The 24,861-nt window shown below is 36.2% G+C and overlaps 1 protein-coding gene across 7 annotated transcripts in view; it reads left to right on the top strand.

The window, feature by feature from the left end:
* Positions 1 to 24,861, top strand: part of NR3C1 (nuclear receptor subfamily 3 group C member 1) — a 127,431-nt gene that overhangs the window by 93,062 nt on the left and 9,508 nt on the right. For all 7 annotated transcript variants that reach the window (XM_068536096.1, XM_068536098.1, XM_068536095.1 and 4 more), the window contains exons 3-7: positions 612 to 775; positions 6,561 to 6,677; positions 13,264 to 13,542; positions 14,036 to 14,180; positions 18,075 to 18,205. In XM_068536096.1, the coding sequence (XP_068392197.1) occupies positions 612 to 775; positions 6,561 to 6,677; positions 13,264 to 13,542; positions 14,036 to 14,180; positions 18,075 to 18,205 (836 nt within the window). The remainder of the gene's footprint in view (positions 1 to 611; positions 776 to 6,560; positions 6,678 to 13,263; positions 13,543 to 14,035; positions 14,181 to 18,074; positions 18,206 to 24,861) is intronic.

The following is a 24,861-nucleotide window of genomic DNA, read 5'->3' as shown; positions in this document are numbered from 1 at the left end:
CCTATGCCTGTACAATATCGTAAAATTGGAGGAAAAAAAATGATGTCCTAAGGAATCTTTGGCGGTTGATGGATATATACTATATCTCTTGATCATGGTGGTAGTTACACAGTTATCCATTTAACAAAACTCATCAATTGTACACTTGTAAATGGTTAATGTTACTGTATGTAAATGATACTTTAGTAAAGGTGATTATAAACAACTCCCAAGCAACTAAAAATTATAATATCTAAGTCCATTCTTTTAAAGGGATACTTTTCTTTTTTTTTTTTGGCCACGCCACATGGCTTTCTGGGATTTCAGTTCCCCGACCAAGGATTGAACCTGGACTATGGCAGTGAAAGTACCAAATCCTAACCACCAGACCACCAGGGAACTCCCAAGGAATACTTAAAAAGAAATTACTTCGCTCTTAATTGTGTATAGAAGAAGAATAAAACATTATTTGACTATATCTAGGTAGGATATTTTAATGCTTGCTAGTACTCGAAGCCAGAGTTCAGTGTGAACATGCTCACTGTGGAGTGAGAAGGCAAGAGAACTGTATTTTGATACTCCTTTGACAGTCATGACAATTAAATTGTAACACTGCTTTCTTCCTTTTTTAGCCCTGGAATGAGACCAGATGTAAGCTCTCCTCCATCCAGCTCCTCAGCAGCAACGGGACCACCTCCCAAACTCTGCCTAGTGTGCTCTGATGAAGCTTCGGGATGTCATTATGGGGTCTTAACTTGTGGAAGCTGTAAAGTATTCTTCAAAAGAGCAGTGGAAGGTAGTGTGTGTTTTGAAGAGTTTTATTATTCCTCTATTTGGTTCCTATTTCTCAGAGTGGATTCTGAAATTTCTATTATATGCAAAGCCCATTAAGGCTAGCAGTCAGTAAAAGCAGGGAGAGGAGGGTAGCTCCTAAGTGCTCTAGTGGGGAAGAGATACTTTAAAAAACAAACTAGAATAAAATAGAAAACTATAAACTGAAGGGAGGGAGTATGGTCAGAGAACAGAAGATAACTAAGAAAGTGCTATCATGTGAAATGATGGTGTTAGGTTTCAGCAGTAATTAGTGCTCATTGTGTTAGTATTATGGGCTTCAATTCCCATGAATTAGCTGGTTTTAAAGCCACCAACTATTCCAGTCTGGCAAAAATGAGTGATAATGAGAACTGTGAGGGGGGGGGAAAGTGTTTTGTTTTGTTTTCCAATAAGCCAGGGTTGTGCTTTGTGATATAAATGTGGTGTAAGACCTGATCCCTGCTCTCTGGGAGGTCACAGTGTACTTGGAAGTGAAAGATGAGTTAACAGTTACAAGGTACAGAGATTATAATACAGAGGAGCAAGTGACAAACTGCCTGAGGAGGTCAGGAAAGAAGGTGTTTTAGAGAAGGTGATTTCACTTGACAAATATTATATTCATATAAATTTTACCCTTGTTACAGGTTCAGCCTGCACATCAGCTCCTTAAAGAAGGAAAAATTCATTCCATAAGCAAATTATTGGAAGTCACACTAAAACTTTTTAATATTACCAGTGAATCGTCTTAGAAAAAACTGTTTTGTAATTTAGTTATTTGTAAAGCATTTGGAAGGCAGTGTGGCCTGAATGGATTACCTAAAGCTCTGATTAGATAATTATATTTTTTAAAAATTAACATATTCATTCACAGTACGAGAAAGATTATTATTATTATCTGGCTTCAGTTGAGTTTGCATGTCCTTAAGAGTTAGATGAGTCATTTTCTTTTGTTTGGATTGCTTTTAGTATATTAACAAACTATAAAATTATTTGTGTTATCCCACAGAGAGCACAGGGATGCAGGCTTTAACCAGTTTGGTATCATCCAACTACTGAGTAGAGTCATTAAGTAAAGCCCACCCCTAACTAATGCAATGTCTCTAACAAAGTAGATGTTATTCACCACAGACGGAAGGTCCTTCTTGTCCTCACTTTACTTTATTCAGCACTTTCTTCACTGATTAGTTCTTTCCATGGTATATATAAATGCAGTGGTAACAGTATTACAGTATTCCTGTATATCAAAATAATCTTGACAAACTTTAATTCTGAAAGTGAAATTCAGAATGAGACAATGGAGCCTTAAGAGAAATACAGGAATTTAAAAAAAAATTTTTTTTTCATTTGTCCTCATTTTAACTAAAATCATTCCTTAAAACAGGGCTACAAATTCCAATTCCAATGCCTACAGGGACTGAGTGTGGGTCATTCTGGCCAAATATAATACAACTGGGCAAAGAAGGGCAGTTATTTATGTTAGAGAGTGCAAGCATGCCCTACCTAAAAGCATCCAAATGCAATTTAAAAAAGAAAAAAAAAGCTAAACATACTACAAATAAGACATCACTGCAGGCCATATGCCCTCTGGGCTTAATTTCTGCTTTAGAATTAAATTCTTATATTTGTTTTAAGGTAAAATTTCATTGAATATTAGCTATACTATTTCAAAATGTATATCATATAAGTATTTCAGTTAAATACGATGGCTAGATTACATGATTAATAAGAAAAGGTTAAAATGTGAACTGTGTTAAGTAAATCCTTTATTTGGACTTAAATTTTCTCCAGGGTCACTTCCAGCTCTAAAATTCTGTAATCATTTGCTAACCTAACTCATGGCAGTTCTACTTTTCCCTTCTAGACATGATGGAAATCTGTTTTTAAGTCCAGATACATATTTTGGAGCACTTTCTTGAACAGTTACAAAGATGAAGCTTGTATGATTTTCATTACACTACATTCATTCCATTTTTAACACCTGCTAGAAATTATAGGTTGCCCACCACACTGGCAAAGTATTGTAAATACCCAAACATTTAAATATTTTTAGGAAATTTGCAAAAGTTTTACTTATTTATTATCCATACAACCCAGATCGAGGATTGATATTTTGAATTTTTTTATTCATTATTCTGGGAGTTGCTTTTTTGCATACAGAGAAGAATCTGGGTAGCTCCATTTCTTTAGATGTATACTAGCTGAATGATCTTTTTTTCCACTGAGTCCCTTTTTCTTATGTTCCCTTTGCACAAACTGCATATAATCTTTGTTGGTGGGTCATAATGGAGATGGATATCAGCTACCCTTAATTTACGATGTACCAAGCACTATGTTTTATATGTCATACCACTTAATTAACAGCTCCGTGAGATCTTAGATGCTATTATGATCCATATTTGATAGACTAGGAAACTGAAGCTCACACAGTTTGACAGAGCTAGGATTCAAACATAGCTGTCTCCAAACAGGCTCAATCTCAATGCTATACTGACTTCCTGAAAGGATAAAAATCACATCTCCGGGCAGTTTATAATCTAGTTAAATACTGAGATGAAAGCAATAAGAAGGGAATTATTTAATAGCTAGTGTTTATTGAGTGCTTACAATGTGCTAGGCACTATTTTAAGAACCTTCTACACAACTGCCTTTAACCCTTGCAGAAGCACAGCAAGGTAGGTGCTAATTTTCCAACTTTACAGATGGAGAAACGGGGGGTTCAGAAAGGTTAATAAACATTACTGAGATCACACAGCTAGGCAGCAGAGCTGCAGATCAGACCAAGGGCTTCCTGGCCCTTTGCCAAGTGCACTTTGCACTATACCACACTGTTTCTGAGAGCAGTAAAGAAAGATGCTCAAGCTGACAGTCACAGCTCACATTTGAAACTTGGATACTTCCAATAGGGTATACAAACTACAGAAAACCCTAGGACATGCCCTTTGCTGTGTTGCCCATTTCCTATACCACTTTCATTATCTTGATCATGTCCAAGCATCACTGTTCTATTTACTACCTAATATTTTTCTTGGATCAGTCTTTTTTATAACTTTATTTTAAAACAACTTTACTATCCCTACTGTATTAGTTATCTATTGATGTGTAACAAATTACCCCCAAAATTAGTAGCTTAAAACAACAGATGTTTATTATATCACGCAGCTTCTGAGAGTCAGGAATTTGGGAGAGCAGCTCATTAGCTGGGTAGTCCTGGGACTCTCATGAAGTTACATTCAGACTGTTGGTGGCAGCTGCAGTCATCTGAAGGCTTGAGCGGGGCTAGAGGATCCACTTCCCAGCCCATTAACATTGCTTTTCACAGGAAGCTTCAGTTCCTCATTATGTGGGCCTCCTCTAGTGCCGCTCTCAACATAGCAGCTGGCCTCCCCTGGAACAAATGATCCACAAGAGAGGCTGTGACGAATATGGGAACATAATATCTTTATAACTTAATCTCAGATGTGACATACTTGTCACTTGTGCCGTATTTTATTGGTCACACAGACCAGTGCTGGTATAGTTTGGGAAGGGACTATCTAAGAGTGTGAATACCAGGAAACAGAGACCACTGGGGGCCATCTTGTTGGAGGCTGGCTACCACACCTACCAGAAATAGAAATAGAATCAATTGCCAAAAATAGATTTTTACCATAAAAATAAATACAATGCAAACAAAACAATGTTGAGAAATTCCAGCTGGCCCGAAGGCTCTTCTCCTGACATCTACTCTCTCTTTTTAGTTAGAAAGGGAATTTACCAAATGGTAGAAGACACAGGAATTCCAAACTAAGATGTCTTATTGTCTTATCAAAATGACTGACAGGGAGTGACTGACTATTAGTGGTACATGTCCATGCCTTGTAAATAGTGACCACTATTCGAAACTCCTCTTTTTATAGATAAGACACCCAAAGGCTTGTCCAACTTCATACTAATAACCAGATAGAGCTGATTTGAACTTACGAAGGTACAATGCCCCCTGATCGTGTAGCTCAGATTCTTAATCGTGCTCAAGACATGCCTGGGATAAAGAAATCATTATTAGCATAACATGCACATTCTCATCTTTTGGTTAGATATAAATAACGCACTGAAACTTTTTCTGTGTTTAGCAATGAGTAATTTTTTCAATCAACTACAGGACAATGATTCAGGGATATTCTTATGGGGTAGAACTTCTTTGTATTATAACTGCTTCAATTATGATGGCATCTGTTGTTCCTACTTAAACTGTATAGAGGATAGAATTATTGCATTAGTGCTTCCATTTCATGTCCAAGTAGAGAAGCTAGCAAACTTACACAATACAGAAAGGAATTGAAACAGCTCGTACAGACGTTTGGCATTGGAGAACAACTCTGGAACAAAGCTGAATTGTAGACCGCTAGTCAATTCTGTGGCCTATTTCTCACAAAGAATTGAACCTGATACAGTTAACCATCTACCCCAAACTAATGCTTAACAGTTAGCACTGTGATTTAACATGTTAGGAAGAAATGAATATAGTTTTTTTTCATCCAAGTCAAGTAGATTATTCTATGCATAAAGTATCTTTTCCCAGAAATCAGACTAGGTATATTCAACCTAATGAACTGATGATTATGATGTTTTCTCTTTTCTTTGAATATGATTTATTTTTGAGAAGACAAATGTCCTGTAGTCTTCTGAAGACCATCCCCTCTAGTGTAAAGACACAGACTCTTAATTATCTAGTGTATCTATTTAGATATGCTGGCCTTGTGTAGGAGGATTCTTTCAGTTTTTGCCAGGCTAGCAAATCTTCAGATAGTTTTCTTCAACAAAAGAGGGTACAATTGAGGGGAGGGAGAGGGTAGGAAGACTTTCTGTCTTTCCCTTTTAAATTTTCCTTGAAAATTTTTGACAGGTGAAAACTGCATTTCTACCTCTTAGCACATTTAATACTGGGTGGCAGAAGATTTTAGACAGTAACGATCTTCAGTATTTGGAGTCAAAAAGCATGTGAAATAATGAACAAATCTCCCTAAGTCCTATATAGCTTAGTAGCTTAGTTTGCCAAGTCTGTGATACACCTAACTAATTGCTGGCGACCTTAACATAATTTAAGTGTTTACCTATCACTTTATTTAAAAATTTGGAAGGGGAGCACGCTTTATTTGCATACGGTGGTACAATGCTGAATTAAAGTCATTTTCCCTTTGGGACTCTCACAGTATTTTTAAACCAGTTTCCTCTTTCTCTAGTCCTCCTTAGCATTAAGTTAGAAGTCATAATAAAATAGTGAGATCTTCTATAAATAGAATAAATAAATAAAATACAGAGAGATCTTCTATAATTGTTAGAAGAAGAAACTGTTTAAAGCACAATTTAAAGAACAGCTTATCAAGAAAGAGGTTACCCCTGGTAGGTAGTGACTGGAAGGGGGCAAGAAGAGGGTTTGTGGGGGAACCGTTCTGCTTCTTGATATGAGAGCTGATTACATGGAAGTGTTTGGCTTATGAAAATTTATTAGGTTAGGTGGTACACTTAGGATTTGTGAGCTTTTCTATGTGTATACTGCAGTAAAGTTTTTTTTAATGAACTATGTCAAACAGAATACGAAAGGCTTTTTATTTTAAGTTGACCTCTCAACTTTGTAATGAATGTAAGAAAGTACACTATATGTTCCTTAATCAGTGCCTTTGGTCCTTGGCTATGTTCCACCCAAAACAGCAACAACAGCAAAGAGCCTCTCCATAAAAATATCCTTTAAGGCCTGTGAAATTTTAACAGTGCCTTTATTTTCCATATAGGACAGCACAATTATCTTTGTGCTGGAAGAAATGATTGCATCATTGATAAAATTCGAAGAAAAAACTGCCCAGCATGCCGCTATAGAAAATGTCTTCAAGCAGGAATGAACCTGGAAGGTAATGTAAATATCTAAAATGAACTGTCTCTGCATCATATAAAAATTTATTGTTTTACTTTTTAAAATATACATAAGCAGATGTAATAATTAAAAGCAGGATTTTTTTAATGAGTATTTCATATTCTGCTTGTTTATTCACCAACTTTTACTGTACACACTGAATTCAGTGTAGCCAGACTATATGCTAAGAAAGAAAATTATGTAATAATGAAACTTATAAGACTTGAAGAAACATTACTTTGATCTTTCTTATTTCTTTTTTCAAGCTCAAAACTATTTGCTAGGGTTAGAAATGTTTTTATACCAGATATAGTTGCATGTCCATTATTCTGTTATTTACCTTTTACTTGGCACACATGTGTATATATAAATCTTTTGTTACAAATCTACGGGGGGGGGGGGGGAACTCCTCAAGGAGGCATTGGATGGGTTTTGTTTGTTTTGTTTTTCAAGCAAAGAAGAAATCTGAAACTAGTTATAAGTTTCATATCCTGGTTTATATAACAAGCTGTATAATTAAAATTGATCTCATCATTTAAAAGCTTTCCTCTGGAAAAAAGTTTGGAATTTTGCCTTAGTTGAAACTGCAAGTGCCATGAAGGTGGTAGTGGTGATCTAATAACCCCTGTGCACTTTGATTCGGCAAGTACTCACCAAGGCAAGCACTAGACATAAAACGAATAAAACAGTGTCTGCATTCAACATCAGTAAAATAGTGCCTGTATTCAAGTACTTTACTGTCTAGTTAGGTTGCAGAGTCAATCACAAAATGGTACAGCACACTACAAAAGAAATAGAGAGCTACAGGAGCAAGAGGAAGGTCACCTAATTCTGTCCTAAAAGGCAGGGAAAGCTTCCTAGAAGAAGCAACATTGAATTTTAAATCTAGGAGTTAGGTGGAAAATAAGGGCAGAGATATGATCAGACTTGTATTTTGGAAAGACTAATCTTGTCTAATATGGTGATATTAGAGGGAGAATGGAAACCATGTGGTTCTTTTGACAGAAGAGAGACTGTTGGTGCTATCTAGGACACACTGTGTGTATATGTTTTTAAATATAAAGTAGATTTATGGGTGTGACTATAGTCTGATTCCCCAAACCAGACACACAACATTATCTTCTCAGTTCTTCATATTACTTCGATAGCAAAAAAGACAGACTAAGTTAGTCTTTTCTTCACCATGTTTACAGACCTTCGTGACACACCAATCACTTTATTACAGAGTATCAACATGTTAAACATTGCTTTAAAGAAAATGATAAGCTGGGACTTTCCTGGCGATCCAGCGGTTCTCTGCGCTTCCAATGCGGGGGGCATGGGTTCAATCCCTGGTTGGGGAACTAAGATCCCGCATGCTGCGGCCAAAAAAACAAAACCCCAAAAATGTTTAAAAAAAAGAAAAAAGAAAATGATAAATGCCCATCTTCTTGTAGGTGTTACAAAAGCTACAGAGATTGATTACACATTCATGTAGAAGTTCACTTTCAGTGCCACAAGGATAATTTCTTCTTGTTACAAAAAAAACCAGATAGTTATTCCTAACTTTCTTACATATCACATTTCTGTGCATATTTTAAGTTTCATTTTCCTGTTCTCTCACCATTTAAATAAATATATACTAACGCATGTCAGGTTTTAGTGCTTGGTTTATATATTTTTTTCTCCAGCCCCAGTTTTACTACTTTCCTTTAATCCCCATGTTTTCATCTCAGCTATTTTATATTTAGAAATAAGTTTACTCAAAGGACAAGCTCAAATAAAATTCTGTTGTATCACTTATATTATAGTGTGGTTGCTTACCCAGTAACATTTTAGATGCTTTCCCAAATACACATCAAGCTTAACTTTGATCTTTGGAGCTTTAAGCATATAATGCTCTTTTGAGCAATTCCTTCCCTATCCCAAGTATAAGGGAATGTTTTTATTCAAAAGAAATAAGATATATCACCTATAAAATAATGATTCTGATGGACCAGGTTAGTAAGTTTGTCCCATTTCTCCTCCTTCTTACAATTTAGTAACAACTGTAGTGCCCTTTGCCTTTACCTCACCAGAAGACCAAGGCAGCGAGTGACATCTCATTTTCTCTGTATTATCAAATATACCATCACTGCCATTTCTAATCCGTTGAAAAGTCTTCCGTTGAAAAGTCAACTTTTTTGAATGAATAAAATTTAAACGTACAAAGCTGCAATTTCTCAAAACACTGAAATAAAAAAACAGCCACACTGCATGCTTCTATAAGTCGTCATATAAAAATATCAGAATAGTGGGGAAACTAGCCTTTGTCAAGAGCTACTACATGCTAGTCTTTGATATACATTCTTCTACTCAAAGAGGTTATTTTGGACCCTCATATTGAAACCACCTTCAAGTAGAACCAAGATTAACCTTATGTCCACTTACACTACACAGTTCTAGTTTGTTAGTTAATAATATATTAGTTATTAGGTAGCACATATCATGCCGTTGATAATGTAACTCTACTTGTAGAAAAATTTAAAGAAAGGCTTTAAAAAATCTAATAGAGTTTTTGTGTATATGTGGTTGTAGTGTGAAAGCCTCACTTTTGTTTTTAATTATTCCAGTATATATAAAACTTTTATTTGGAGTAGGTATGTGTGTGTCCCAGAAGTCTTTGGTGGGCAATAATACTTAGTACTTAAGCATGAAACACATGGCTGAACTACATTGTTCTTCTTTGTTTTTTTTTAAACAATCTTTAAAAATGTTCTCTCGTTCATCGGAGTGTTTCCCCTAAGCCAGGCAGTTTCACGATAGCACCAGAGTAATTCTGCAGAAGCAGTCAACTCTCTCAGAGCCCAGTGCTCTCCATAACTGTAATTTAGTACTGCAAGTGCTGTATTTTGATACTCTTGCTCCATACCAAGGGATTCTCAAGATTTATTTTAAGGCAGCCTTCTTCACTGCTTAAAGTGCCTGGCATTAGAGTACAGTAAGGTTCTTAAGGGTGATCCTAACTGTTTTTTCATTTTAAGGTAATTATAGTTTTATTTTTGTCATAAGGGGCAAGTGGAACTTACAGGCTCATAACTAATATTTTTAAGCTAAGTTTTAAGCTAAATAAGATTTCTTTACTTTTCTTAAGAATGAAATGGAGCTATCACAGACTCATGAACACTTCTGTAGAGATCACATATTGACTGCTAATCTCCTGTACGCTCCAAGGGGTCAGGAACTTTAGAGTAAAATCTTATTAACTAAATTGTGATTAAAACTAGTGATTGCTTAACTAATTCAATTAACAACTCCTTGCCCCAGTTATGTGAAAATAGTACATAGCCCAACACAGTTGGGCTCAATAGGCCTTTCTGAGCTTTATTCAGAAGCATCTGTTCTCTCTTAGGACTATAGATAAGCAGTAAGAAATTAAACTGATTATATATCGAGTATAGAAGATGATTTTTTTCATTTTTTTCCTTTGATCTTTATTTTTTTACGTTTTTAATTTATTTTTTATTGAAGTTTAGTTGAATTACAATGTTGTGGTAACTACTGCTGTACAGCAGAGTGACTCAGTTATACATATATATGCATTCTTTTCATATTCTTTTCCGTCATACTTTATCACAGGAGACTGAATGTAGTTCCCTGTGCTATACATTAGGGCCTTGTTATTTATCCATTCTTTATGTACCAGTTCACATCTGCTAATCCCAAACTCCCAATCCAGCCCTCGCCCACCACACTCTCCCTCGGCAGCCACCAGTCTGTTCTCTGTGTCCGTGAGTCTGTTTCTGTTTTGTAGATAGGTTCATTTGTGTCCTATTTCAGATTCCACATATAAGTGATATCATATGGTATTTGTCGTTCTCTTTCTGACTTATTTTACTTAGTATGCTAATCTCTAGTTGCATCAAATGGCATTATTTTTGGGTTTTTTTATGTCTGAGTAGTACTCCACTGTGTACATGTACCACATCTTCTTTATCCATTCATCTGTCGATGGAGACTTAGGTTGTTAACGTGTCTTGGCTATTGTGAACAGTGCTGCTATGAACATAGGGATGCATCCCTCTTTTTGAACTATAGTTTGGTCTGGATATATGCCCAGGAGTGGGATTGCTGGATCATATGCTAACTCTACTTTTCATTTTCTCAGGAACCTCCATACTGTTTTCCACAGTAGTTATACCAACTTACATTCCCACCAGCAGTGCAGGAGGGTTCCCTTTTCTCCACACCCTCTCCAGCACTTGTTATTTGTAGACTTCTTAATGATGGCCATTCTGACTGGCATGAGGTGGTGCCTCATTGTAGTTTTAACTTGCATTTCTCTAATAATTAGCGATGCTGAGCATCTTTCCATGTGCCTGTTGGCCATCTGTATTTCTTTGGAGAACTGTCTATCTAGGTCTTCTGCCTATTTTTCGAATGGGTTGTTTGTTTCTTTGTTGTCGAGCTGTATGAGCTGTTTGTTTGTATATTTTGGAAATTAATCCCTTGTCAGTCACATCATTTACAAATATTTTCTCCCAGTCTGTAGATTGTCTTTTCATTTTTTTTTTTTGGTATGGTTTCCTTTGCTGTGCAAAAGCTTGTAAGTTTGATTAGGTCTCATTTGTTTATTTTGGTTTTCATTTCTATTGCCTTGGGAGACAGACTTAAGAAAACATTGGTATGATTTATATCAGAATGTTTTGCCTATGTTCTCTTCTAGTTTTATGGTGAGAAGACTTTAAAATCCTCCAGTTTGTCATTGTCCTTTCTTCTTTGTTCTAATGTGGAGTGTAGGAACACATATTCTAGACAAATTTAAAGTTATGGTTAATTGAAGTTTTTACAGTACTGTTTCAGTGTATTGATTGGGGATATGCATGTTCTTGTCTACTTTGTCAACAAAGTACATTCCACGATTTGGAGATCTGGGTGTCAGTGAGATACCTTTGGTTGTTTAAAGGGTTTCCTTACGTGTATTTTAAAACTTCATCACTTCTCTGTAGACTTGGACTACGTGAATTCAAAACATTCTACAACTGTATTTTACTACCAGTTGCAGCAATGATCATTCTTATATAGCACTTAACATATACCGAGAACTATTTTACGCATTTTATATATTTTAACTGACTTAATTATCAATGGACCCTGTGAGGTGTAGGTACTAATATTATCCTCACTTTACAGAAGAGGAAACTAAGGCCCCGGGAGTAACTTGCACAGATACCCAACTACTCAGTGGCAGAGTCAGGATTATATTCAAACATGCTGGTTTCATATTTATGCTCTCTCTACTACTACAGCATACTGTATCTTCAATAGAGCATGGTAAAATAAGTTAGAACAGATCTATCGCGATCCTGTTTCTCTGTTTTGAAATGTTAACTAAAAATTCTTAAATGTCTCAGCACAGAGCACAATAAGAAATGGGACCATTCTATTCAGTGTAAACAACAGGGTTTTTTCCCTTTCTAACACTGTACGTTGAGATACATAGTTCTCGCCACCACATCTGTCCTCCACAAACTAAGTACTTTGGCATTTTAGGGACAGAGGATCTAATAATTATTTTTAAATGTGATTAGCATTTACTTTTCCCTTAGCAAAATGGTTCGCATACCTGACAACTGAGATAGGTACATTTCTTCTTTCATACAAATTACATTCCTTGCCCTTCCTTGGAGTTCTGAGTACTTTCTCTTTAGGAATACTAAAATTCTTTTCTTGCCTAATATTTTTATTTGTCACTAGAACAAGTAAATTCAAGAGTATGAAGACTAAAAAATCTATAGAATCCATGCTGTAATTTGACTGTACTGTTCCAAACTAAGTCAAAAATAAAAGATGGTTTTAGTTACTTTATATATTACATGAAAATGGATACTTTAGGCTTATAGAGTCATGAATATAAATCTCTTATAAAAGGGAAATTACCCACTGGTAATTTATGTAAAGAAATTTAAAGTTTTTCTCTTCATCTCCACAAAGGTTTGTAAGTCCCATATAGTATCCATCATATAAAGGTAAAAAGTGGATTTTTCTGCTGTTAGAACTAATACTCTTTCTTTTTAGTGTGTGATCTCCTATGTCATCTTACTGTCTTGATAAGAAGTGGACTTTTTGCAAGCGTATAAACAGTATCACTCTCTTCATTACATATACCCATAATTAGATTAACCGTAAACCACAGTTACTAGTCTGGGATTACAAACTGAGATTCTTTCTTTCAATTGATAATAAAAGTAATTTGCCTTGTATAACTAACGAAAATTTTTACTTTGGGGTGAAACTGAGACAGAAATTACTTTATGGAAGAATCTAGGTGAGTGATTTGTTTATATTGTTTTAACATAGTGTTGTAAGACAATTTTATATAAAGTATAACTATAATGAAGAATGGCTTATCTGTAGAGGAAATTAATGAATGAACGGGTTCTTCTTGATCCTTTGCTTTCAGGCAAAAATGTGTTTTTCTCTTCTTATCATAATTGCTAAATAAAAGATTTCTCCTCTTTCAAATTAAATAGTTGCAGAAATTAAAATACCTCTTTAATAAACTGTGCTGCCCAGATTTTCCCATTACAGCTGATTTCTGTGTATTTTTCTTAATATACCCACAGCTCGAAAAACAAAGAAAAAGATAAAAGGAATTCAGCAGGCCACTACAGGAGTCTCACAAGAAACTTCTGAAAATTCTGCTAACAAAACAATAGTCCCTGCAACGTTACCGCAACTCACCCCTACCCTGGTGTCACTGCTGGAGGTCATTGAGCCGGAGGTGATATATGCGGGCTACGACAGCTCCATTCCAGATACAACTTGGCGGATCATGACCACACTCAACATGTTAGGTGGGCGGCAGGTGATCGCAGCGGTGAAATGGGCGAAGGCGATACCAGGTAAGATGCAAAGATAACGTAGCTAAGGCACAAGTCTTAAGAATCTTTTAAATAAAACATTTGGGCTTTCTATCGCCCTGGTCCCATGGCCTCCTGCCATCCCCACTCCATCAAGGGGGAAAGAGGTATAAATATCAGGGGAAGTTTTTTTAACTTAAATTCACTGAATGAGTAACATCCCAGGACAGGACTCTTGGCTTTCTATTTTACTATTTAGTATAGCATTTTACTATTTAGTCCATATTTACTCACATAGGCAAAAGGTGACAAAAACTGGCAACTCTTAAGTTTTCTTACATTGAATGCTATTAAAAAGTACTGAGGGCTTTGGTGCTTAACATGTCAGATGACAAAGGAAAACTGTGCCCAGTTTGTCCTTCATTTCCTCTATCTGTTAAGAGTCCTCCAAAACTGTCTTTGGCAGTTCCCAGAGAGATGATCTTCTCTTTGGCAACTAGAATGTTTCCTCATACCTTTATTCCTCTTAATTCAGGATTCAGGAACTTACATCTGGATGACCAAATGACCCTACTGCAATATTCATGGATGTTCCTCATGTCATTCGCCCTGGGGTGGAGATCATATAGACAATCAAGTTCAAACTTGCTGTGTTTTGCTCCTGATCTGATTATTAATGAGTAAGTCATTTGTGAGTCATTTTCCCTGTATTCATATTCCTTCAGGACTGAATCAATCCTACCAGGTGTCTTGGAACTGGGCAAACTTGGAATAGAGTTTATCAATGCTTAAGGCAGGCCAAGTGTAATGCAGAGCAAATTACATGTGGCATTATTACTGTACCAGGACATATTTAAGGATATTTTTTTAAATAGCATTGTTTTGGGTCAGTAAAGTCTACAGCAAGTAAAAAGGAATCTTACTGTGGCGTTGTTTTAATTATATAACCCTATTTCGGAAAGGAAACAGATGCAGTGTTTGCACTGCATGATGCAATTCATACTGATCTTGCTTTCAGCAGGGACAATTACAGATGAGGACAACTAGGATGAGGGGATGACAGGTCTGGACCCAGAGACAAGAGGTATCTCTTTGCATGGCAAGGCTCACTCAATGTCTGTGACTTGGAAAGAACATGGGAACAAGATTTTATTTTTAAATTTGGGAGAGAACCAACCACACTTTAAGATTTGATAAATCAGCTATTCTCTAGTCCTCTAGGCCTGTGAAATACTTCAGATATCCATTCCCCCTTACCCATTGCAGTTGTTTTCTAACTAGTTTTCCGCCTCCAGTTTATCCTCCATCATGCTAAGTTTTTCTTCCTAACGCAGTTTGATCATATAATGTTATCACCCCAACACACAGGTGCCTTCAGTGAGCACTCAGTGCATACTCAGCATGGTTTCTGGCTTCCCAGAATCCGGCCTAATTTTCTCTCTCGTTGTTCTCCTTCACATACTCTTTGTTCCCACTCAGAATGATCTATTCTTCAAACATACCCCTAGCTCATGATGTTCATACCACCATGTAAAACCTCTCTGCTGTACATCCCTAGCTCTTACCACTTTCTACCTTTTAGTACTCACAGCTTATTTCCTTTATTAGAATGCAAACAGGAGAGTCACACACTCATATATACATACCCATTGGTCTGGGCAGAGTGAAAATTGAAGGAGATTCGTGTTCATGTGAAAAAAGGTAGAGATTTTAAAATTGTGAGCTCTGGGTGCTACTGACTAAGGATTCCAAAAAAATTAATGAAGTCTTAAACCACATTATTAGAATAATAGTCTTGTTGTTGTACCCTATGTGAGTTAATGATGGCATTAGTAGTTTGTGTTCAGGATGCCATATTAAAAGTAACAGTGACCTGACTGACAATTGTAAATATGTCCAGAGTGGCAAGGAGTTTGGAAATTAACATCAACTGATGAACAGAGGATGAATGGAGGAAGGAGAAAAGGACACTTGAGAATGATGAGGACAGCCTAAAAAGATATCCTGTGAAGATAAAGCAAACATAGTGTTTTATCTGTTGGGTATGCCAGGCACAAAAATAACAGGTAAAAGTTATAGAAAAGCATCTATTTGAGCTGAGCTGAGTGTGAAATGGGAGGGGGGCTTGCCTTATGTAGTAAGCTGGAATTACTGTATCTATTTTAGTAGAGACTGGATGATGCTAGCTCTAACTATTTTAAAAGAGGCTGAATTATTGAGTTAAACTTGGTGGTGTTGCACTATTGGTAATAATCATATTTGAGTACTTACCAAGTGCCAGACACTATTTAAGAGCTTGAGCTATATAATAGATGAGGCCCCTGCTAACATACTGATGAGGAAAATCAAATAAATGACCAAAATTATTTCCGAGAGCCATGATAGAATAGTGTGTGGGGAGGGGAAGGGAGAGGGGTATAGGCTACGTTAGATTCGGGGACCATAGAAGGCCTCTCTAAATAGCTGAGCACTAAATAGTACAAAAGAACAAGCTTATAGGAAAGGTAGGGCATCTCAGGCAGAAAAGATGAGTACAAAGGCTGGAAACAACCTTGGCATGTGTAAGGAACTGAGAGAAAGCCACTGAGGATATTCTGTGAGTTTAGAGAAGTGGACAGGGACCAAGTCAAGCAGCATCTTGTAGGCCATGAAATAGAGTTTAGATTTTATTCTCAGAGCATGAAGAAACCAGTGCACAGGGGAGGGGGGGGTTTCAAACAGAGGAAAACATGATGGAAAATGGATTACAGGGGAACATCAAATACTGACCACACTCCTAATATGTGCCTGGTACAGTATTAGCAGAGGACAAGACAAAGTTCCTGACCTTTATTGCTTACACTCTAGTTGGGGAGACACAGATAACCATCAAATAAAATAATCTCAGACTGTGATGGAGTTTTTACTAGAGAGAGGTCTTTTTCAGATAGGGTGGCTAATAGCTTCTTGGAGGAGGTGTCATTCATTTGAGCTGAGTGAGACCTGAAGGAGAAGACCAGTCTTCATAGTGAGAAGAAACATGACAAGAGGCATGTGAAATATGTACTATAATCAGACTCTTTGTATTCCAAGAAGGGGCCATATCTCTGCTCTCAGTTAGCAGGCACTGCCATGTGGTTCACCAGACCAGATCTCCACACATACTCTTAGGTATCTACTTCAAAGAAAGAAGTCACCTTGACTATCTATTGCCAAAAAAGACTGCTCAAACCACTGCATCACAATTTGACAAGATTTTAAGTTGTTTGATCAAATTTAACTGATCAAAATATGTAGCTTATATGTATATATTCAAAGACATTTGAAATTTCTTAGTACTTGCTCATTTCAGAATCTGACCATGCTTACTTAAAAAGTTAAAAACATGTTGACAGGGACTTCCCTGGCGGTCCAGTGGTTAAGACTTCGCCTTCCAATGCAGGGGGTGTGGGTTCGATCCCTGGTTGGGGAGCTAAGATCCCACGTGCCTCGCAGCCAAAAATCCAAAACATAAAACAGAATCAATGTTGTAACAAATTCAATAAAGAGTTTAAAAATGGTCCACATCAAAAAAAAAATCTTTAAACCAAAACAACATGTTGTTGACTATATTTACTCTTCATAGTCACTTTCTAAAAGGCAATTTAAAGTCATTTAATTGGGATTAAAACTCTGAATTTATATGAAACACCAACATATCCTCTTTTATAAAATTAATCTAATTCAGAGTTTTTATTTGGGGGGCACTCAAGTTTAGACTTTAACAGTTATAGCATAACCTGGTATTTCTTACATAAAGTAGGAGTTAACAGAAATTTTTTCTCAGTGTTCAACTTTATTGGAGGATAAATGGCTTACAGAAACAACAGCTTTTAAGTGGGCATTCTTATTTCCCATTCTTGTATCCTTCTGCTGTTGTGATAATAATCATCTTTTTTTTTTTTTTCTGTTAAGAAGTCCAAGATCACTTTCTGTCAGAAAATTTTTTAAAAAAACAGATCTTGAGGCATTTTTAAAAAAGCATGAATGAGGCTCAGTTTCAGGCTCTTAGTGTTTGAGAGTCTATTTGAAAATCATAGATGTGATACTAACTGTTGAGAATCCTAATTGAGAATTCATTTGGGGTACCTTTAGTTGGAAGAATATTCAGTCGCATAATGTCAGTCAGGCGGATTTTGGGTATCAGAAAGCCTACAGTCAAGTTCTAATTCTGACCCTCTACATAACTGTAAACAGTATCACATATAGTTGTCTTTAGAATGGAATGCTGTGAAAAAAAAATACCATTTGATTTTTCAAATGGGTAGGATTTTAAAAACTGTGTTGTCTAACTGGACATATTCAAATACTACCATAAAACCTGGTAATAAATTCTGTAGAAATAAATTCTAAAATACTTAAATAAAACAAATGTAGAATAATAATTTCTCCACTATATTAAGGAAAGTTTTCCAAAATTCTAATCCAGAGAGAATTAGCATTAATTGCAATAGTTAGATGAGTTCATGGCTTTGCAAAATAGAACAAAAAAGTACTTTTTTGGGGAACAAGAATTATTTCTTCCTAACTCAAACACTGATATTTGTCTTTCACAGGCAGAGAATGGCTTTACCCTGCATGTATGACCAATGTAAACATATGCTATATGTTTCCTCTGAGTTAAACAGACTTCAGGTATCTTATGAAGAGTATCTCTGTATGAAAACCTTACTGCTTCTCTCTTCAGGTTGGTAGAACACCTACTCTCTTCTAATAAACAGTCACCTAAATATTCAAAAGCGTAAAATATAGAAGTCTAGAAACAAAGGTTTATTTGTATACAAAGCACTAATGATTATACCAAGTCTACTATTTCCTGCTAGTCAGGTACCTTAGATTTTCATAAATGTAAAATTTTAGAAAGGTACAGTCAGTGATACCAAGATTAATAAGATAGATAGATAGGTATCATGGAGAAATGGAGAGGTATATGAATCACATGGCAGGGAGGAGGAGGTCTCTACTGATCTGGAATATCTACAGCCTTCTTCCGTCCTGCAACCTTTGACAATGCCAGTATAGAAGACACAGAGAAGGAATGCCAACAAGAATGATTTTTGTTTCTCTACTACACTGTTATTTGGTGAAAAATTTTAGTTACACAATGAGTACTACTGTGTATACGAAATTACAAGTGAGACCTAATAAAACTTAAAAGCTTTTGCACAGCAAAGGAAGCCATAAACAAAACGAAAAGACAGCCCACAGAATGGGAGAAAATATTTGCAAACAAAGTGACCAACAAGGGATTAATCTCTAAAACATACAAACAGTTAATGCAGCTCAATATCAAAAAAACAACCCAGTCAAAAATGGGCGGAAGATCTAAATAGACATATCTCCAAAGAAGAAATACTGACAAAGAAATGGCCAAGAGTCACATGAAAAGCTGCTCAACATCACTAATTATTAGAGAAATGCAAATCAAAACTACAATGAGATATCATCACCTCACACCAGTCAGAATGGCTAGCACCACAAAAATCTACAAACAGTAAATGCTGGAGAGGGTGTGAAGAAAAGGGAACCCTCTTGCACTGTTGGTGGGAATGTAAATTGATACACCCACTATGGAGGACAGTATAAAAAGTTTCTTGAAAAACTAAAAATAGAGCTACCATATGATCCAGCAATCCCGCTCCAAGACATATATCTGTAGAAAACCATAATTCGAAAAGATACACGCACCCCAGTGTTCACTGCAGCACTATTTACAACAGCCAAGACATGGAAGCCACCTAAATGTCCATCAACAGAGGAATGGATAAAGAAGATGTGGTAATATACAATAGAGTATTAGCCATAAAAAAAGAACAAAATAATGTCATTTGCAGCAACATGGATGGACCTAGAGATTGTCATACTGAGTGAAGTAAGTCAGACAGAGAAAGACAAATATCATATGATATTGCTTATACGTGAAATCTTAAAAAAATGATACAAATGGGGCTTCCCTGGTGGCACAGTGGTTGAGACTCTGCCTGCCGATGCAGGGGACCCTGGTTCAAGCCCTGGTCTGGGAAGATCCCACATGCCGCGGAGCAGCTAGGCCCGTGAGCCACAACTACTGAGCCTGCACATCTGGAGCTTGTGCGCCACAACAAGAGAGGCTGTGACAGTGAGAGGTCCGTGCACCGCGACTGAAGAGTGGCCCCCGCTCACCACAACTAGAGAAAGCCCTCACACAGAAGTGAAGACCCAACACAGCCAAAAATAAATAAATAAATTAATTAATTAATTAATAAAAAATGATACAAATGAACTTATTTACAAAACAGAAAGAGTCATAGATGTAGAAAAACTTATGGTTGCCAAGGGGGAAGCGGGGGGAGGGATAAATTGGGAGATTGGAATTGACATATACACACTACTATACATAAAATAGATAACTAATAAGAACCTACCATATAGCACAGGGAACTCTACTCAATACTCTGTAATGGCCTATAGGGGAAAAGAATCTAAAAAGAGTGGGTATATGTATATATACAATATAACTGACTCACTTTACTGTACAGCAGAAACTAACACAACATTGTGAATCAACTATACTCCAGTAAAAATTAATTTAAAAAAAAATTATGGGAGAAAAAGATATAACCTACAAAAGGTGTGCTTGATTACTATTAGAAGGTTGGTTAATGCAGCACTGGAGCTGGACTGCTGGACAGATGTATTCTATCTAGAGTTTATAGAACAATCTTGAAAGTTTAGATGAAGTTATTGGTATATGAACTTCAGTGAGACTACTTTCAGCTAGGAAAGGCATACTAGAAAACTTTTGAAAAATACGAAGTATCTCGTCTATCTATCTTAGTAAAAATGTGGCATTGTCAACAACTAATAAAAGAAGGTCTGTGAACCAGTTAGCATTATAAACTTCAGGTCACTCCAGTAAAAATGATTAGGTTAGTATTTATAAAATACAGAGTTGATTGATAGCTGAGTACCTCTTTCATATACAAACAAGTAGCTTTCCAATTTTTAAAAAAAGCCTTCATTCCATTAGTAACAACTGTGGTTTCAAAGTTGCTAAATAACTGCACATGACTATATCTGTTTAAGCTTTTCCAAAGCACACATCAATATTAATGCTTTCATACTATCTTCATTTTACAAAAGGTTGTTTAATGTCACTAGATTTAAGGAATATTACTATTTCAATCAAAGTAAGAAAAATTTCCACAACCCATTAAAAATACTAATTTTTAAAGGTTACCTATAGCAGTACTCTTGTTAAAGAAGTGAGCTTGATGTTATTTGAGGAAACAGTTAAATTTCTGATCATGAATCATTCTGATTGGTAATATCCAGGTACAGGTCAGTGCTAAGATACTGACTAACCTTACTGGTAAAAAATGATGCTTTAAGTTTTATACATTCCAGACTCACTGAGCTATATGTTTTATTTTTTTCCATTGTAGATGATAAGAAAAAGTAAATTGAACCAGTATATATCACTGGTTCTTTAAAAAAAAAATAAAATCAGAAGAATGAAAATACATACCTTAAGATATAATTAGACTTCTACTCTGACATAGGTATCCTTACCTCCCACTAAAAAATGCTAGACTAAAACTTTGTGCAGGCAGGTACTGAAAGAGGTAAGCTGCACTCTGAAGCTAGCTTTCTCTTAGAGGATATTTGCAAAGCCTGGTAAATTAGTATACTTAGTAAGTTTAAAGACAAGTGCAATTGTAAAAAAAAAAAATAATGGCTCTAAAGGCAGATTAGATGCATTTGAAGAGACTTTAAACTGAAATACATATCTGAAGAAATTAGCCAGAATACAATTTTTAAGATGCATATATATGTGTGTATACATGTACATGTATTCATTATTTATATATGTGTGTTATGTATGTATGTAAATGAACAACAATAAGAGGCATGATTGAGGGAGGAGGTCTAAAACAGTGCTTCACAACTCTTTTCGTGTCATAATGAACATAAAAAACAGCATTCATACATAGCACAATGAGGTAAATGAATAAGGCTACTTGCAACCAGTGGCAACCAGCGTAACAGACATTATCAACACATTCGTAACCCATTCATAGCACACCAGCTGAAAAAAGCTCTGGTCTTATTATAATCATCAGAGATCCACAACGAAAGGAGAAAAGATATAATGGCTGAAAACTTTCCAGAACAGCAGCAATTGAAGAAAGTGGAGTAAGTTTTTTCAGAAAGCTAAGGAGAAAAAAATTGAAAAATGAGGGTGGCTTTCCAGTTTCAGCTCTCACAATTAAACAGCTTGGCAGTTATCATTCCCATCCTCACAAATAAGTAAAAGCTGAGCAAACTGACAGTCAATGACTTCTTTTTAGATCCATCAGTGAAGTAAGGTCACAGGGCAAACCACTACCTGAAAATCTGGAGAAACAGGCAAATACAGAGAAGCTCAGCCAAGATCAGCTTTCTGGAAACAGAAGCTACTGGAGCCAGTAACATAGGAACACTTACAGTATTTTTGATGAATTTCTGGAGATGAAGTGAGGAAAAGCTGGCATGTTAAAAACTCTGGGGACCCAGTCTTAGGGGGGTTGTCCTCCACAGTTTTCTGGGGTTTACCTCCAGAAGCCCCACCAGGTTTTCAAGGTGAAGATCAGAGAAAGAGTCCCTCATGTTTCTGACGTGGCAAAACGGGCAAATAGATAATTCCAGCCCCCTTTATCTTCGTATCTCATGTAAGGGAGGAGGAGGGGAAAAAAAGGTTCAGAAGCACGTCTAAAGGTCAGAGCCTAGGGACTCAGGCCTACTATAATTAATTTTAAAAAAAAAGAAAAAAAAACCTGAGATTTAACCATAAAAGTATAAAACACTCCACATCCCCAACACCTTACAATCATATTAACAGAGTTCCAGTATAATCCAGAATTACAACTGGGAGACCTACAGAACACAGCTATTTAAGAAGGTGTTCTTAGGGAAACTCAAAGACAACAGGGGGAAAAAAATAAGAACAAGGAAATTAGAGGAAACTGAAACCTCTTAACACCCATAGCTTCAGCAAGCCTTAAACACAACCTGCTCCTAACCAGGTTAAAAGCCTAATTAATTACCTCAGTTCTGATATGTCACATCCAGCTCTCAGCAAAAAATTTAAAACTACAATCTGGAGAGACAAGCATCAAAACCAGACTCAGACATAACACAGATGTTATAATTATCAGATAGGGAATTTAAAATAACAACAATTAATATATTAAGGGCTCTAATGGAAAAAGTAAACATACAAGAATATATGGGTTTTGTAGGCAGAGAGGTAGAAACTCTAAGAAAGAATCAAAACGAAATGCTAGAAATTAATTAAAAATACTGTAATGAAAATGAAGAATGCCGGGCTCGTCAGCAGATTTGACACAGCCAAGGAAAGAATCACTGAGCTTGAAGATACCTCAGTAGAAACTTCCCAAACTCAAATGCAAAGAGAAAAAGGAATGAAAAAAATGCAACAAAACATTCAAGAACTGTGAGGACAATTACAAAAGGTGTAACGTACAAGTAATGGGACTATCAGAAGTAAAAAAAAAAAAGGAAGGAACAGAAGAAATATTTGAAGCAATAAAGGCTGATAAATTTCCAAAATTAATGACACACGCCAAAGCACAGATCCAGGAAGCTCGGAAAATACCCAGAAAGATAAATAAACAGCAAAAAATCTACACCTAGGCATATTTTACTCAAATTACAGAAAACCAAAGACAATAAGGAAACCTTGAAAGAGGCCAGAGGAAAAAACAGCTTACTTGTTCCTTATAAAGGAACAAGGATAAAAATTGCATTCGAATTCTCATTAGAAACCATGCAAGCAAGAAGGTAGTGAACTATTTATTCAGTGTTGAAAGAAAGAAAAAGATCACCCATGTAAGATTTGGTGTCCAGTGAAAGTACCCTTCATAAGTGAAGGCAAAAGGAAGACTTTCACAGAGAAAAATCTGGGAGAATTAGTCGTAGAAGACCTGCCTTGCATAAAATGTTAAAAGAAGTTCTGCTGAGGAAAGGAGATTTAGTTCAGAAACACGGATCTACTTAAAGAAAGGAAGAGCTCTAGAGAAGGAATAGATGAAAATAAAATTTCATTTTTCTTCTTAATTGATCTAATAACTGTTTAAAGTAATAATAGCAACAGTGTATGGGATAATTATAACATGGATAAGTGAAATGAATGTTAGCAATGTTAAAAGGATGGGGGTGAAGAATTGGGAATACTCTGTTTTAAGGATACCTGCACTACCTATAAAATAGTGCAGTGCTATTTGAAAGGAGATGTAGATTAGTTGTAAATGTACATTGCAAACTCTAGGGCAGCCACTAAACACAACTTTAAAAAGAAGTAATAATTGATATACTCAGAGGAGAGAAAAATAGAATCATACGAAACACAATAAAAACTAGAAAAGGCAGAAAAAAGGAAATAACAAGAACAGTGAGTAGAAAGCAGTCACAAACATGTAGATATTAATCCAAATATCTCAACCACTTTAAATTTGAAAGACCTAAATATACCAATAGTCCTATTTATTTTTAATGAAGGTCAAAAGAAAATCTGCCACCACAGATCCTCAGTAAAGTAATATTAAAGGATATACTTAGGCTAAGGAAAGTAATCCCATCTTTGAAGAGGGAAAAAAGAACACAGAAAGTGGTAAATATTTAGATACATTTAAACTAACACTGTATAAAATAACAGTAATAGTGTCTTTGGGGAGTTAAAAAATACAACTAAAGTACACAATAGTTACACACATGCAAGAAGGTGGGCTTCCCTGGTGGCGCAGTGGTTAAGAATCCACCTGCCAACGCAGAACATGGGTTCAAGCCCTGGTCCGGGAAGATCCCACATGCTGCGGAGCAGCTAAGCCTGTGTGCCACAACTACTGAGCCTGCGAGCCACAACTAATGAGCCCACGTGCCACAACTACTGAAGCCCACGCACCTAGAGCCCCTGCTCCGCAACAGAGTAGCCCCCACTCGCCACAACTAGAGAAAGCCCGCGCGCAGCAACAAAGAGCCACCGCAGCCAAAGATAAATAAATACATTTATTTTTTTAAAAAAAGGCAAGTTTGATAAGTTAAAAATGAGTGTTTTAAATTTCAAGGATGACAACAAGAAATAGAAAGAGTGTACAGAGTATACAAAGTACATACCAAACCATGAGGGGTTGGGGGGAGAACATGGTAAGAAAAACCAATCCAAAAGAATAAAAGAAATGAGAGGCGGTGGGTGGGGAAGCATAAACAAAGGCATGATAAGAGGAAGTAACAAATAGATGGTACAAATAATTCAAATATATCAGCAATTTCATTAAATATAGATGGACTAAATGCTCCAAGGCT

This window comes from Eschrichtius robustus, chromosome 2 (assembly GCF_028021215.1).
Source record: "Eschrichtius robustus isolate mEscRob2 chromosome 2, mEscRob2.pri, whole genome shotgun sequence".
NCBI classification, from domain to species: Eukaryota; Metazoa; Chordata; class Mammalia; order Artiodactyla; family Eschrichtiidae; genus Eschrichtius; species Eschrichtius robustus.
The sequence above is the reverse complement of the archived record's forward strand: the minus strand, read 5'-3'. Positions and strand labels throughout refer to the sequence as shown.